This window comes from Alexandromys fortis, unplaced genomic scaffold, assembly GCF_014885135.2.
Source record: "Alexandromys fortis isolate MF-2015 unplaced genomic scaffold, M_Fortis_MF-2015_v1.1 scaffold_81, whole genome shotgun sequence".
Taxonomy (NCBI): Eukaryota; Metazoa; Chordata; class Mammalia; order Rodentia; family Cricetidae; genus Alexandromys; species Alexandromys fortis.
In genome coordinates this window covers 7,546,290-7,560,008 of record NW_026067960.1, presented here as the reverse complement: position 1 = coordinate 7,560,008, position 13,719 = coordinate 7,546,290, and the positions used below count along the sequence as shown (strand labels likewise).

The window sequence follows — 13,719 nt, the reverse complement described above, 5'->3', positions numbered from 1 at the left end:
TGCTTGTGGACTCTAAGGCTTCCCCTTTGGTGCTGCATTGGCGCCAGTCTCTTTGACAGGTGCTCTACTCCCTGACAAGGCTGGGCTAAAGTGTTGCCCTTGGCACTCTGTCCACAACTTGTTTCCTAACAAAATGCCCGGCACTGGGTAGGTGCCTGGTATCCCAAAGTGAAAAGGTATTGAGTGAGAAGCCTGTGGGAGGGTGGAGATGTGAATCAGTAACTGACCAGCTAGACTCATGTTCACCAGCTGCTGCTCAGGGTCCAAGGGGACGCCAGACACGAGTGCACCTAGGGGTGTGCATCTGTACACTGAGCAGCAACACACAGACACATGGTCTGTTGTCAGAAGGGCCAGAGCACTGTGATGCTGTGGTTTAGGGTGTGTGCCATGATTGTGTGAAGATGTGTCACAGCCGTGCCAACGTGGTTTATTTTGCAGGATGGGAAAATCGAAGCAGAAGATTTCACTAGCAGGTTATATCGAGAACTGAACTCTTCACCTCAACCTTACCTTGTGCCTTTCCTGAAGGTAAGTAACGGCTTATGCTACAGCAGTGTGGTGCAGTTGGGTAGCATGTCACATGCCACCAGAGCTCCTTGTGGGGAAGGGTTTACTTACAGAGTAAGCTTGGGAACCCTGACAGTATTGGTGCCTCTTGGAGATGCATTTTGTTCTGAAATTCATTTTAGTCAGATTTTGCTAAGAAAATCCTGTTCAGTAAGTGTGGTTGGAGTTGAGTGACAGTCTATAGAATGCTTATAGAAGTATTAGCCAAAAACTTTTTTGAAGGTTTATGCTTTTACGACAGTAGAAGCACGTGTGCTCCAGCTGTGCCTAACCCCACATGTCTGTCTGTCCTCAGAGGAGCTTACCTGCCTTGAGACAGCTGACCCCAGACTCTGCGGCCTTCATCCAGCAGAGCCAGCAGCAGCAACCACCTGCCTCACAGGCCACGACTGCACTCACGGCTGTGGTGCTGAGCAGCTCGGTGCAGCGCACAGCTGGGAAAACGGCTGCCTCGGTGACCAGCGCCCTCCAGCCCCCAGTCATCAGCCTCACGCAGCCCACACAGGTTGGCGTTGGCAAGCAGGCACCGCCCACACCACTGGTATGAAGGCGCGAGCCTGGCATGGTGCTCTTGCCAGCCACCATGCCACTTAACTCAGCAGCCCTGGCTCGGAGCCTCTTTCTGGAAAGAGCAGGCAAGGAAGCTCCTGCTGGAAAGGCGTGCGGTTGTTCTCTTAAGTAACTGAAATGTGAGCTGAAGGTTGAGGCCACAACTTTGTATTAAACTTTTCGGAGAATGATGTGCACTTGTTGGCTCACTTACTGGCAGGCTCCTCACCTTGTTGTTGGGGTTCCTGTACAGGAGTGCAGTGTGCTTAGTGCCTCTTAGGAGGATGCTCTCTGGATTTTGAGTGATGCCCAGATGTTCAAACCATTGGGGTTGGGGTTGGAGGAGGGTCGGTCAGGCCTTTGCCTTTGGGGTAGAGCCTGCTGGTGGGAGTATTGTAGTCTGGACGATGTTTGGGGAGCTGAGGGCTGCTGGCAGGTGGGTATGGCTTTATCTGCTTTGGATTTTTTGACGGGGCAGGATGACTTTTTGCTGTGATTGCATTCAGAGTGTACTCCTGCCATGAACAGCGCAGGCTCACCACATCTAGAAAGGTGAAGTTCAGAAGGGGGCTGGCTACGTAGTGTAATGTTGTAGAGCATTTATTTATGGGGTCTTAGGTTTAGTTTCCAGCTCTGGGTGGTGGTGGAGGAAGGGAGTTGTGATTGTACGAATGCAGCTTAACCATGAGCAGTGGCTGGGGGTGCAGTGCTGTATGGGGGGTGCTGAGGAGGCCGGACTCCTCGGGGTGCTGGTTCCTCCCTCTGCTAGCTCGTGCCTTTGTTTTCTCTCTCCTCGTAGTGAGGAAGACATGGTGGGCAGCAGGCTCAAGGCCCCACATGAGTAGGGTTTCTCACTGGGACAGGGATTACTGTGTCCTTTGCTTTCACATAGTTTAAGTAGGGAACTGTGCTACTGAGCAGTCAGCACATTGAATTTACCTAGCGGGCAGTTCTGGGAGGACTTACTCTCCTCTGAGGGCTGGCCTCTGTCCTTGAGTGCCAGGGCTCCAGCAGACCCATCCTTTCTGTGGTGTTGGCTGTAACTGTCAGATTGGTACAGCCTAGAATCTTATCTGGGAAGAGAGTTCTTAATGAGGGTTATCTAGATCAGAATGGCCTCGAGGCATCTTTATGGGGGTTGTTTTGATTTTTGGTTGATACGGGAAGATCCACCCTGAATGTGGGCATCACTGCTTCCTAGTGAAGAAAACCAGCTGAACAGAAGGGAGTGGTCAGGCAACACGCTATTTTTTTTCTCTCTTGACTATGAATGTGGTGTGACTAGTTGTCTCTGTTTCTGCTTTTGTGACTTCCCTGCAGTGGTAGACTGTGACCTGGAGCTGTAAGCCAAATAAATCTCTTTCTCCATCAGTTGCTCTGGTCAGGTGTTTGGTCGCAGCATTGGAAATGAAGCTAGAGCAGTGCTGTTCTTTTTCAGAGGTGTGAGCAGAGCAGTGGTGTGCTCAGTAACCTGGCCATTGCTCTGTGCTGTCCTGATCCACCCCAAACTCTGTTTGTGCTTGTGTGTGTACAGTAGGTCAGCTTTGTGCAGGCCTGTAGAAGTGGGCTTTTCCTGTGTTTGCAGTTAGTGTCTTCTCAGTGGAAACACAGCCTGAACTGCCCTGGGTTTGTCCTGAGCTGTGAGAGCCATGTTTTGTTGCAGAAACAGCTCTGGGGCAGGCCTCAGTCTCAGTCCCTTGCAAGGTCCTGTCCCACCAAAAATACACCCTCTACTTTTTTTTTTTTAAAGCAGAGTTGGGGTTCAAATCTAGAAGGGCTTCAGACTCCTATGCAGACACCGTACTTTTCTGTTACACCATCAGCCACACAAAAATTGTCCTTTACAAAAACTATAATTCTTACTGGAAAGTTCCTAATACAGATTTATGATCATGCTCTCAGTGGCTTCCTGTGAGCCGTGCCCAGAGCACAGCCAGTGCCGTGGGCTCTTGGAGCCTGTTGTAAGCCTTGCACAATATGGCAGGACGGCAGAGCTGAGCCAGCCCTGAGGTCTAAGCATGGTTCAGAGAATGATGAGGGGGATAGGCTGTGTTGCCAGAGGATCAAGTTTAGGGCAGAATTTGGAGACTCATCTTCATGCCTATGAAAAATCACCTGGTCCTACAGAAAATTTAAAATGTAAAGAAGTCACTTGAGTGTGGCCACCAGGACGGGGTCTGAGCTCAGTAGTCTTGCTTTGCTGCTGCCCCCCAGGATCCGGGGCAGGTCCTAAGTGTCATGTGTTCCATATCCTTGCTCCGCTGTGGCCTTCGTCTCAGTCTTTCGAAGCTGTGTGTAGAGGGTTATTATAGGGCTGTTGAACCGGGCTTTTAGATCTGGAATGAGATGTATATCCAACTTTCCTGGAGCTTCTGACAGGGCAAGGTTGGGGCAGGGCTGATGAAGCAAATAGCTGGCTTCATGGGTCAGTGTGGTGGCCTCTGGGTGTGTGTGTGTGTGCTCATGCACTATGTGACTGTGCCCCAGGTGATCCAGCAGCCCCCGAAGCCTGGAGCCTTGATCCGGCCCCCGCAGGTGACCTTGACGCAGACACCCATGGTCGCATTGCGGCAGCCTCACAACCGGATCATGCTCACCACACCACAGCAGATCCAACTGAACCAGCTGCAGCCAGGTGAGGCCCCTGCTGCTGCCACCCAGGACCGGCTGCTTCCACCCAAGGCTGACTAGTCTCGGAAATGGCCAGTTGTGGGATAGTATTTGATTTCATTTAATCATTGTGATAAAATTCATGTAACAGACAACTCAACATTTAAAAAATGATTTTATGCACACCACTCAGTGACATTTATGAGGTTATGCAACCACTGCCCTTGTCAATGTGGTTTTTAAATTACCTGAATTACATACGATTGCCCCTGTTAGTATCTGTGAGGTCACAGACCTGGCTGTTTTTCTCCCTTTCCTAGTCATCAGGCCACGGCGCCTGCAGCCTCACGCCCTCTCATACCTGTGCTAGTGGCCTGCATGCTCTCACCACCCCAGTCTTCCCTCCTCTGCCCCCACCCCCTCTGTCCTAGAGTTGACAGAAAGTATGCTGTGCAGTAGCCTTGTGGCACCTCCCTCTGAAGCTGCAGGACCCCCAGTGCCCCCTCAAGGCACATAGGCTAGTCGTGTGGTAGAAGCATTGTTCCCACTCAGAAACCTGCTTTGTCCTTGTGGTTTCTTCTCTCCCTTCCAGGCCCCATTAAGCTTCCTTTGGAGTTGCTCTGCCTCTTCTACGGCCTGACCATGGCTCCTCCCAATAAAGTTCCTTCCGAAGTATAATTCTCTATCAGTTCCTTTCCACTGTATTTAGGCCTTTAGATTATAACGGTACACGCCCCCCCTTAGGCCTTTGAATTATAACGTTCACGCCCCCCTTTAGGCTTTTAAATTACAATGGTAAGAGCCCCCCTTAGACCTTTAGATTATAATGGTACACGCCCCCCTTAGGCCTTTAGATTATAACGGTACATGCTCCCCCTTAGACCTTTAGATTATAACGGTACACACCCCCTTTAGGCCTTTAGATTACAATGGTACACGCCCCCCTTAGGCCTTTAGATTATAACGGTACACGCCCCCCTTAGACCTTTAGATTATAATGGTACACGCCCCCCCCCTTAGTTAGACCTTTAGATTATAACGGTACAGGACTCCCCCCCCCCCCGTTAGACCTTTAGGTTATAATGGTACATGCTCCCCTTAGACCTTTAGATTGTACCCTTACACTTGCGTGTCCCTAAGGCAACCTCACTGATTTGCCCTGATCCTGAACTCCTGGGCTCCAGTAATTCTGCTTCAGTCTCCTAGTTGAACAGTCTGCCTACTGGTAGTCTCTGCCAGAAATCGCTCCTGTGCTTAAGAGTTGAGGGAGCCTAGCAGTGATGGTGCTCGCCTTTAGTCTCAGCACTTAGGAGGCAGAGGCAGGTGGATCTCTATGAGTTGAGGGCCAGCCTGGTCTACAAGAGCTAGTTCCAGGACAGGCTCCAAAGCTGTAGCGAAATCCTGACTTGAAAAACCAAAAGCCAAAACAAAACAAAAAACAAAAATCACACAACAACATTATTATTCTTGTTTTGTGTGTATGGTTGTTTTGTCTTTGTGTGTGTCTGTGTACTGTGTGTGTGTCCCGTGTCCTTGAAGGCCAGAAGAGGGTGTTGGATCCCCTGGAGCTGTTGTCAGCCACTTTGTGGGTGCTAGGAATCGAACCTAGGCCTCTGGAAGAAGAAGTGCTCTTAACCACTGAGCCACCTCTCCCTCCCTCCATGCTGCTTGATCTTAGCAGGTGTTGTATATGTAGCCATAGCTGCTTGGAGTTTATATGTGCAAGGGTCCTGTCATGTCTAGAAAACACTGTTTCCTGGAGTCTTCCACAGTCTCTCATTCTTGCAGTCTTTCCACCCCCTCCTTCTATGATGCTCCCTGAACCTTGAAGGGAGGGGGTGTAGTGCTACAGTCTCTTATTCTCTGCACTTTGAACAGTTGTGACTGTGTGTGTGTGTGCAGTGTGTGCAGTGTGTGCAGGTGCATACAGTGTGTGCAGGTGCATACAGTGTGTGTACAGTGCGTACAGGTGCATACAGTGTGTACAGGTGTGCAGTGTGTGCAGGTGCGTACAGTATGTGTATAGGTGCGTACAGTGTTTGTACAGTGTGTGTACAGGTGCATACAGTATGTGTGCAGGTGTGTACAGTGTGTGTGCAGGAGCATACAGTGTGTGCACAGGTACGTACACGTGCATACAGTGTGTGTACAGGTGTGCATAGTGTGTGCAGGTGTGTGCAGTGTGTATACAGTGTACGCTGTTTGTGCAGTGTGTACAGTGTGTAGAGGTATGTGCAGTGTGTGCAGTGCCTACAGTATGTGTATAAGTGTGTAGAGTATGTGTACAGTGTATACAGTGTGTGTACAGGTGCGTGCTGTGTGTACGCAGGTGCATACAGTGTGTACACAGGTGTATACAGTGTATCGTGTGTGTGCAGTGTGTACAGTGTGCACAGTGTGTGTACAGGTGTGTGCAGTGCCTAGAGTATGTGTACAAGTGTGTAGAGTATGTGTACGGTGTGTGTGCAGTGTGTGTTCAGGTGTGTATAGGTGCATACAGTGTGTGTACAGGTGTGTACAGGTGCGCACAGAGTTCAGAAGAGGACATCAGATCCCCTGGAGCTGTAGTCACAGGTGTTGTGAACTGTTTAATATGGGTGATGGGAGCTGAGCTTGGGTCCTCTGAAGAGCAGTACAAGTATGTAACCACTGAGCAGTCCAACCCTGCAGCTTAACCATGTCTGCAGTTCAGAGCCACTGGTGCAGAGTTTTGAGAGTGTTGCTGTAATGAGCAAGATGTCAGTTTCTCCTTGGGGCTTGTAAAGCCAGCAGAATCAGGCCTCTGGTAGCAGTCTCTGATCTCCACTGTGTCTTTGGCTTTGCAGTCCCTGTGGTGAAACCCACCGTGTTACCTGGAACCAAAGCCCTTTCTACTGTTTCTGCACAAGCAGCTGCTGCACAGAAGAACAAGCTCAAGGAGCCAGGGGGAGGCTCCTTTCGGTAAGGACTGACGCCCTGTGTACTTCAGGGAGAGCATGGGAGGGTGTGCTGTCCACTTCACTCACTGTTAGATCTTTCCTACTGGTTCGTGGCACTGGTAGCCTCAGGACTGTTGTTTCTGCTTGGTTCTGACTGCATGTCTCTGTCAGTGTGTGTTTCCAACATGAGTGCAGCAGTGGAGGCTTCATGCCCTCCGCAGGAGTGGAGAACAGGTCAGCTGACTGGTTCCTTGCCACCTGCCTGCTGCCACCGAATTGGAACCACCTTAAGGAGCTGTGATTTCCTCGTACAACATAATCCTCTGCTCCTCTCCTCTCCAGGGATGACGATGACATCAATGATGTTGCATCAATGGCTGGGGTGAACCTGTCTGAAGAAAGTGCAAGAATATTGGCCACAAACTCTGAGTTGGTGGGGACACTGACTCGGTCCTGTAAAGACGACACCTTCCTCCTCCCCGCACCTTTGCAGAGGAGGATACTGGAAATAGGTATGTTTGCTCCTGATGATGCCACTAGGATGCTCAGTGTCCAGATCTGTGTCTGATGTGCTCCGTGACCCTGACGAGACTCAGCACAGCCCTTCTGCAGTAGCTCCACTGGGTGCGGGGGCTGTAGGTGAGCGTGCCCTCTGCCTTGGTTTGGGCTCACCCCATGATAGCTGCTCTGGTGGTTGGCAGGTAGTGGAAGGGTGGGCATGACTGCTTAGGTTGCCCTTGATTGTACAAAGCAGTAAGTAGTGGATGAGCAAAGCTGTGTGGTAAGTACCATAAAGTGCTCTTTTTCTGCATGGCCTGCAGGTAAAAAGCACGGCATCACGGAACTCCATCCAGATGTAGTGAGTTATGTGTCTCATGCCACACAGCAAAGGCTGCAGAATCTTGTAGAAAAAATATCTGAAACAGCTCAGCAGAAAAACTTCTCTTATAAGGTAATGGGGCTATTTTCCTGGGGAGAATGTCCATGCTCTCAGGTCCTGACCTAGGGCTGTGTGGCAGCCTTGGAGTCCTGGTTGTTCCTGTGCTCATCCACAGGCTCACGTACTCACTGCAGGGCTCCCAGGGCTCTGCGGGGGAAGATGAGCCTCTCAGCTAGGACAGTTGTAGTCTTCCACTCTTATTCCATCCACCTGCTGCTGTCCCTTCTTGAGGCATGAGCTAAACCTGCAGGCTCTCAGCCAACTGTGGCCCTATGTTTATAAAGTGAATTTTCAGGCAAAATATGTCTTGAGCAGTTGCACAGATGCCATTGAAGGCTGCTTGTGCCTTCAGGGCAGTTTATGGCCAATTGTCAGCTTTAAGAACAAGCTGGGTGTGGTGGTGCACGCCTTTAACCCCAGTTCTTGAGAGACAGAGGCAGGTGGATCTCTGTGAGTTTGAGGCCAGCCTGGGCTACAGAGCAAGTTCCAGGACAGCCAAGGCTACACAGAGAAACACTTGTGTCGGGAAACTAAAACAAACAAAACACAAACAGAAATAATACTTCTACATAGAAGGACTTAAATGTTCCTTAAAAATTATCAAAGTTTATCAACTGGAAACCTGTCAGACTCCTGGTAACTTGATGAGACTTCCCCCTCCTTGTGAGCGCATGGCCTGGAGCAGTGAGCTGTGCACAGCCACCACCATGGGAACTGTGTGTAGAGGGTCCAGCTGTACAGAGCATGTTCATGATTGTCGGGGTTCCAAATTCATGGTGAGCAGTGTTTTTGCTATTTTTTTTTTGTAGGATGATGACAGATACGAGCAAGCAAGTGATGTTCGGGCTCAGCTCAAATTTTTTGAACAGCTTGATCAGATTGAAAAGCAGAGGAAAGATGAGCAGGAGAGGGAGATCTTGATGCGGGCAGCAAAGGCAAGTTAAACCCTCCTCCCAGGTCTGGGGCTCAGGCTTGCAGCACATTGGGTTCCCGGCTGGTGTGGAGGAGTGGGTGTTGTGACTGGATAGGTTGAGGAAAGCCTGGCTCCCTTGGTGTGTGTGCTTCAGTGCTGGAGTCTGCACTCGAGGGTGGGGATTTGATTTGACAGATGTGGACTTCCTTTTCCCTCCCTCCCTCCCTCCCTCCCTCCCTCCCTCCCTCCCTCCCTCCCTCTCTCCCTTTCTCTCTCCCTCCTATATAGCCCTGGCTGACCTGGCCTGGAACTCACGATGTAGACCAGGCTAGCCTCAAACTCATGAGATCCTCTTGCCTCTGCCTCTTGAGTGCTGGTATTAAAGGTGCCCACCACCATGCCGGATAGTGTGGGCTTTCTTAAGATATTTCTAATACTTTACCTCCCCAATGTTGTAGACTGTGGTGTGGGATCACATTGCTCTTCAGTCTAGAGCATTCCGAGCTGAGTGTGAGAACCTTGTTCCTCCATTATTAGAGTCACTTAGAGATACAAATCGCAGTGTTAAGCTTTTGTGCAGTGGCAGGGGTGACAGCTGAATGCTGCCTCTCTAGCCCTGAGCCCAGGGTCTCAGGAAGCCCTGTCCTAGCTTTCTTCTCAGACCATACTGAGTCAGAGGCCTATGACAGACTAGTAGCCATGTGCCTAAGAGTCTGTGTCGTCATATCTGGATGATGGTGATGTGAATCCAGATTAATAAAAACCACCAGAAAAGCAAAACAGCCAGCCACTGGCTCTCACCTCTACTTTAGTCTGAAATGGTGATCCTGCCTCCAGGAATCTGAGAATGAGACTGTGAGCTGTCTCCTCCTGTTTTATAATCTTCTCTAATGCTGGGATTAAAGGTGTGCACCACTGGGATTAAAGGCATGCACCTCCTGGTTTCTATGGCAACTAGTGTGGCTACTGGGATTAAAGGTGTGTGTCACCACTGCCTGGTGTGTAAGGCTGATGACCAGTGGGACTGTTTTACTTTTCTGATCCTCAGGCAAACTTTATTAATTAAAATACAAACGAAATGCCACTACAATGATGACTGTTTTTCATGGTGTGTAACTTAAATTTTCATCTTTTGGATATAAACATTTATAAAATTATCAGGAACTCTGACTAGATGCTGTTGTTGGGTGACTGTGGTAGTATCGCTTCAGTGTTGCTTCTGACTCTTCCTTTCCTCTCTCTCACACAGTCTCGATCCAGACAGGAAGACCCAGAGCAGTTAAGGTTGAAGCAGAAAGCAAAAGAGGTGAGCTTCCCAGCTACAGATTCTTCAGTGCCTGTGCAGCAAGAAAGAGAGTAGTTAAGGGCGTTAGTTGCTCCTTAGAGCTCTCAGGTGACCAGTGCCATCACAGGCTCTTCCTGTGCAGTTGGCACTGGCTGGAGATTTCATGGTGACTTCTCTAGAAGTGAGGGTTAGGCCCCTTCAACTTGTTCTTCTCATTTTCTGAGCATTTCCAGGTAAGCTTCTGTTTTTAAAAAGTCTTAATATTTTTGGTTGCAGACATGTTCTTAGTTTGAAAAACCTAAACTTTAAAGAAGTTGTGACTTAGGAAACTTGAGAAAGTTCTTGATAACTGTTGCTGGTCTGTAGTAAGAACTCTGAAGCAACAGTAGTTCTTGTTTCCTTCCTAACATGCAGATGCAGCAACAGGAGCTGGCACAGATGCGACAGCGAGATGCCAACCTCACTGCGTTAGCAGCGATCGGGCCCCGGAAGAAGAGGAAAGTGGACTGTGCCGGGCCTGGATCGGGAGTAGAGGTACAGCAGGAGGAACATGGGGCTGAGGGCTGAGGGCCTGGGAGGGTGCTTTAGAGTCCCCTCCTCAGTAGCCAGCAGAGCTCCTGGTCTTTGTTTTGCATTGTGGAAACCTGACATTCAAGTCACCTTATTTGTGCATGTCACATGAGCTAAAACATGTGTTCATATGTTGTCTCTGATGAGGTTCAGACCAACTTCTGAAAAGCATGGGGCAGAACTCAGACCAGTGTGAGGTGACCTGCAGTTCATTTGACTTAGAGAAGGTGTCACCTGTTTTCCTGAGCCCAAAGGTGGAGTGTCTTAGCTTTCACCCTAATTTTCCATTAAACTATTGTCATTTGAATTTAGGAAGAGTAGTAGCCTCCCTCTGTATCTATTCTCGGTTGTCCTCACTGCTGTCCTTTCTCCTATGAAGGATCCAGGGTCTGCATCACTAGTCCTGGGGGATTGGAGGTGGCTGGGCTGGTGTGCTCTTCTGGCCCACCTGTCTGCTGGTGTTTGCCAGTCACTGGCTGCAAAGCTCTAGGTGCTAGTGGGTGATGTGTCAGTTTCCCTGAAGACTGCTGGGACTCTGGATCTTTCTCTATGAGGTTTTCTTTGTTAGTTAAAGTCTGGGCGTTCAGCCCATTCCGTCTGTTGAGCTGCTCAGATCCACATGTGGATCTCCGCTTTAGAGTGCGTTTGGCACACCTGGGCCGTGGTTTCTCTGGTGCCTTTCTGTCCCATCTGTCTTCTTGGTGTCCTGTTACACATGCACTGCACTCTGGTATGGCCTTGTTCCTTTTCCTCTTGACCTGATGGGGGTTCTGCCAGCCCGTGTTGGTTGTTAATTTCCAGTGATGTTCTCATTTACCAATGTAACTTAGTTTAGCGCATATAGCAGTTCTCAGCCTGTGTGCTGCAACCCCAAAAGACCATCAGAAAACAGGCATTCACATTACAGTTCATGTTATGAAGCAACAGGAAAAGGACTTTATGGTGGGGTGGTCACCACAGCATGAGGAACTGTATTAAAGAGTTGTTGTATTAGAAAGGTTGAGACCCATTGATGTGTTGGTTCTTTGAAAGTTCCTATCTCGTTGTGTGGCAGATGTGGAAGTCTGGATGGTGGCTGCATCCTTCCTAAGTCTTTGAACGTGTGTATTGAAGCTTCCCTCCCAGCCTCAGTTTCTCCTCACTGCTCTCTCTCAGTGTGGACCACTTCCCTGTTTCACTGCATGTCAAGACTGTTGCCTGAGTGCTAGGCATCCTGGTTCAGATATGAGGAGGCTCCGGTGGTTTTTCCTGAAGAGTGTGGGCTGGATTCTTGTTTCAGCAGCCACTCAGTTAAGGCTCTGTGGAGAGGTGGGGCAATTCTTCCAAACTAACACACCACAGCACAGCACAAAACAATACCTCTGTGTGTGGCTTTTCACTATTTTAAGATGAGTCTTAATGGACTCTGTCCTTAATCCTGAAGAGGGACTGAACCCTCGTGGTGCCACTTGACCTGAGGCATGATTAGTAAAAACCCAGAGACACATATTGGGATTCAACCTGAAACCTCCAAGTCCATTCTCAGTGACACACTTCCAACAAGGCCACATCCCCAATAGTGTCTCTCCTTATTAGCCTATGGGGCCCATTTTCATGCAAACCACCACACGTACATTTTTAATTTTTTCTTTTATCTTTATTATTGTGGTGGTCTCACTGTGTAGCTCTGGCTGTCCTGTTAATCACCACGTAGACCGGGCTGGCCTCAAACTCACACAGATTACCTGCCTCTGTCTCCTGAGTGCTGAGAGTGTGCCACTGTTCCTGATTTCTTTACAGTTTTTGGATTTAGCCACTTGGCTCTGGCCCAGGCTGACCTTGAGTTCATGATCCTTCACCACCCATGTGTTGGGATAGCCGGGGTTCATGCTCACACTTGTCTTCTTTGTGAAGGTTGTTGATGCTAAGGCAGGTTTATGTTTGTGTTCTTGTGATTGTTTTTGTCCTTAAACAGTTTAAAATGTTCTAGTCCCATAGCTGTTTCTTTGATGCAATGGTATCTTCTCTTCACACTTTCTGCCTCCCTTTCTCCCTTGTCCTGTGAGATTGGCCTCCTGGTAGCTGTTCCCTACTCAGCTAGAGGCTAACTAAACCTGTGTCTTGGCATAGTTTTTCTGTGTGTCATGAAGCCAGCCTCTCCAACTCAGCAGTGCTTCTTGCTGATGATGACAGGTGCCATGGTGCTCTTGCTCTGGGGCCCTCACTGTGCTGCAAGCCTTGATCTTTCTGCTTATGTAGTGCCGGCACTTTCTTTGAGTGCTTTTCTAACCCTTGCCACTCTTTTTTCCTTCTCTTCTCTGATTTCCTTTCTCCTTTTCCTGGACTTGCTTAGCATTCTTTATTGTGTTCATGTTGGTCTCTCCTTCCTGAGGTGATTTTTGTCTCTCCTCTCTGTGAGATGGGTGCTTCTGATTTCTGAGCCTCTGGGGCCTGTTACTTATGGCTCAGAGGCACGGTGCTGCCCTTGATCTCCTCAGCTTGACCAGAAGCTGGTCTGTGACTGTGCTCTATGTCCCACATACGGCCCCTGGTGTTACGTTACTCATGGGGTGATGGCACCCTCTCCTGGCAGTATTGGGAACTCTGTCTAGCTTGTGCCATGTCAGTGTCTGCTGACTCTGAGAACCTTTTTGCAGACCCTGAACTTTCCCTGTTTCTTCCCCTTCCCTTCATGTGTGGAAGGTTCTGTTTTGCCATCTGAGGACCTATAAAGCCTTACAAGGGATCCTTCCTCACTGTCTGAGTTTGGACTACCTGGGCACATGTCCTAGGTTCCTTCCTGTTCTCCAGTCTCCTGTGTGTCTCTACCTGTCAGGAGCAACCTTATTGGAGTGTGGTCATGCCCTGGGGTGGGATCCTCTCTTCTAATACCCCTGACTCTGTGTGGGGGTAATTTCTCTGAGGGCTTCATTAGAGCTTTGTGCTGGAGTGGGTGAAGGGGGTGGTCCTGGCGCTGAGCCTCTTAGAAGTGATGTCATTTCTTAGGGAATTTTGGGGTGTGTATTACTGTTCTTCAGAAGTTTTGCAGGTGAGTAGGGCTCGTCTGGTACCGGGTAGGCTGCTCTCTTACGTGCTGCTCTGATGGCCTACCATTGTCTCGCTCATCAGGAGACAGTTATCTTACGGCTTTAGGGTCTTCCGAGGACTCACACTGTTTGGGGTACAGAACTCCAGTCTGTTGCTGGAGTGGGACTCCTTGATGAAAAACTAGATTGCAGTATGGTAGCCCTGCAGCCTTGGGGAGCCCAGCACTTTCCTTGGGACACAGAACTACTTTTTGCTGCACAGACCCTAACCCTATAGCAGTCCGTCCATAATAGAGCAAGCTAGATAGCTGAGATTACACACATTTAGTCCTTTCAGT

The 13,719-nt window shown here is 49.4% G+C and overlaps 1 protein-coding gene across 4 annotated transcripts in view; it reads left to right on the top strand.

Moving 5' to 3' along the window:
• Positions 1-13,719, top strand: part of Taf4 (TATA-box binding protein associated factor 4) — a 59,487-nt gene that overhangs the window by 41,927 nt on the left and 3,841 nt on the right. For 3 of the 4 annotated variants that reach the window (XM_050152891.1, XM_050152892.1, XM_050152895.1), the window contains 9 exons: positions 442-531; positions 866-1,111; positions 3,607-3,754; positions 6,555-6,669; positions 6,990-7,159; positions 7,469-7,599; positions 8,397-8,522; positions 9,750-9,806; positions 10,200-10,319. In XM_050152891.1, the coding sequence (XP_050008848.1) occupies positions 442-531; positions 866-1,111; positions 3,607-3,754; positions 6,555-6,669; positions 6,990-7,159; positions 7,469-7,599; positions 8,397-8,522; positions 9,750-9,806; positions 10,200-10,319 (1,203 nt within the window). The remainder of the gene's footprint in view (positions 1-441; positions 532-865; positions 1,112-3,606; positions 3,755-6,554; positions 6,670-6,989; positions 7,160-7,468; positions 7,600-8,396; positions 8,523-9,749; positions 9,807-10,199; positions 10,320-13,719) is intronic. The other variant, XM_050152894.1, reaches the window with a different exon arrangement.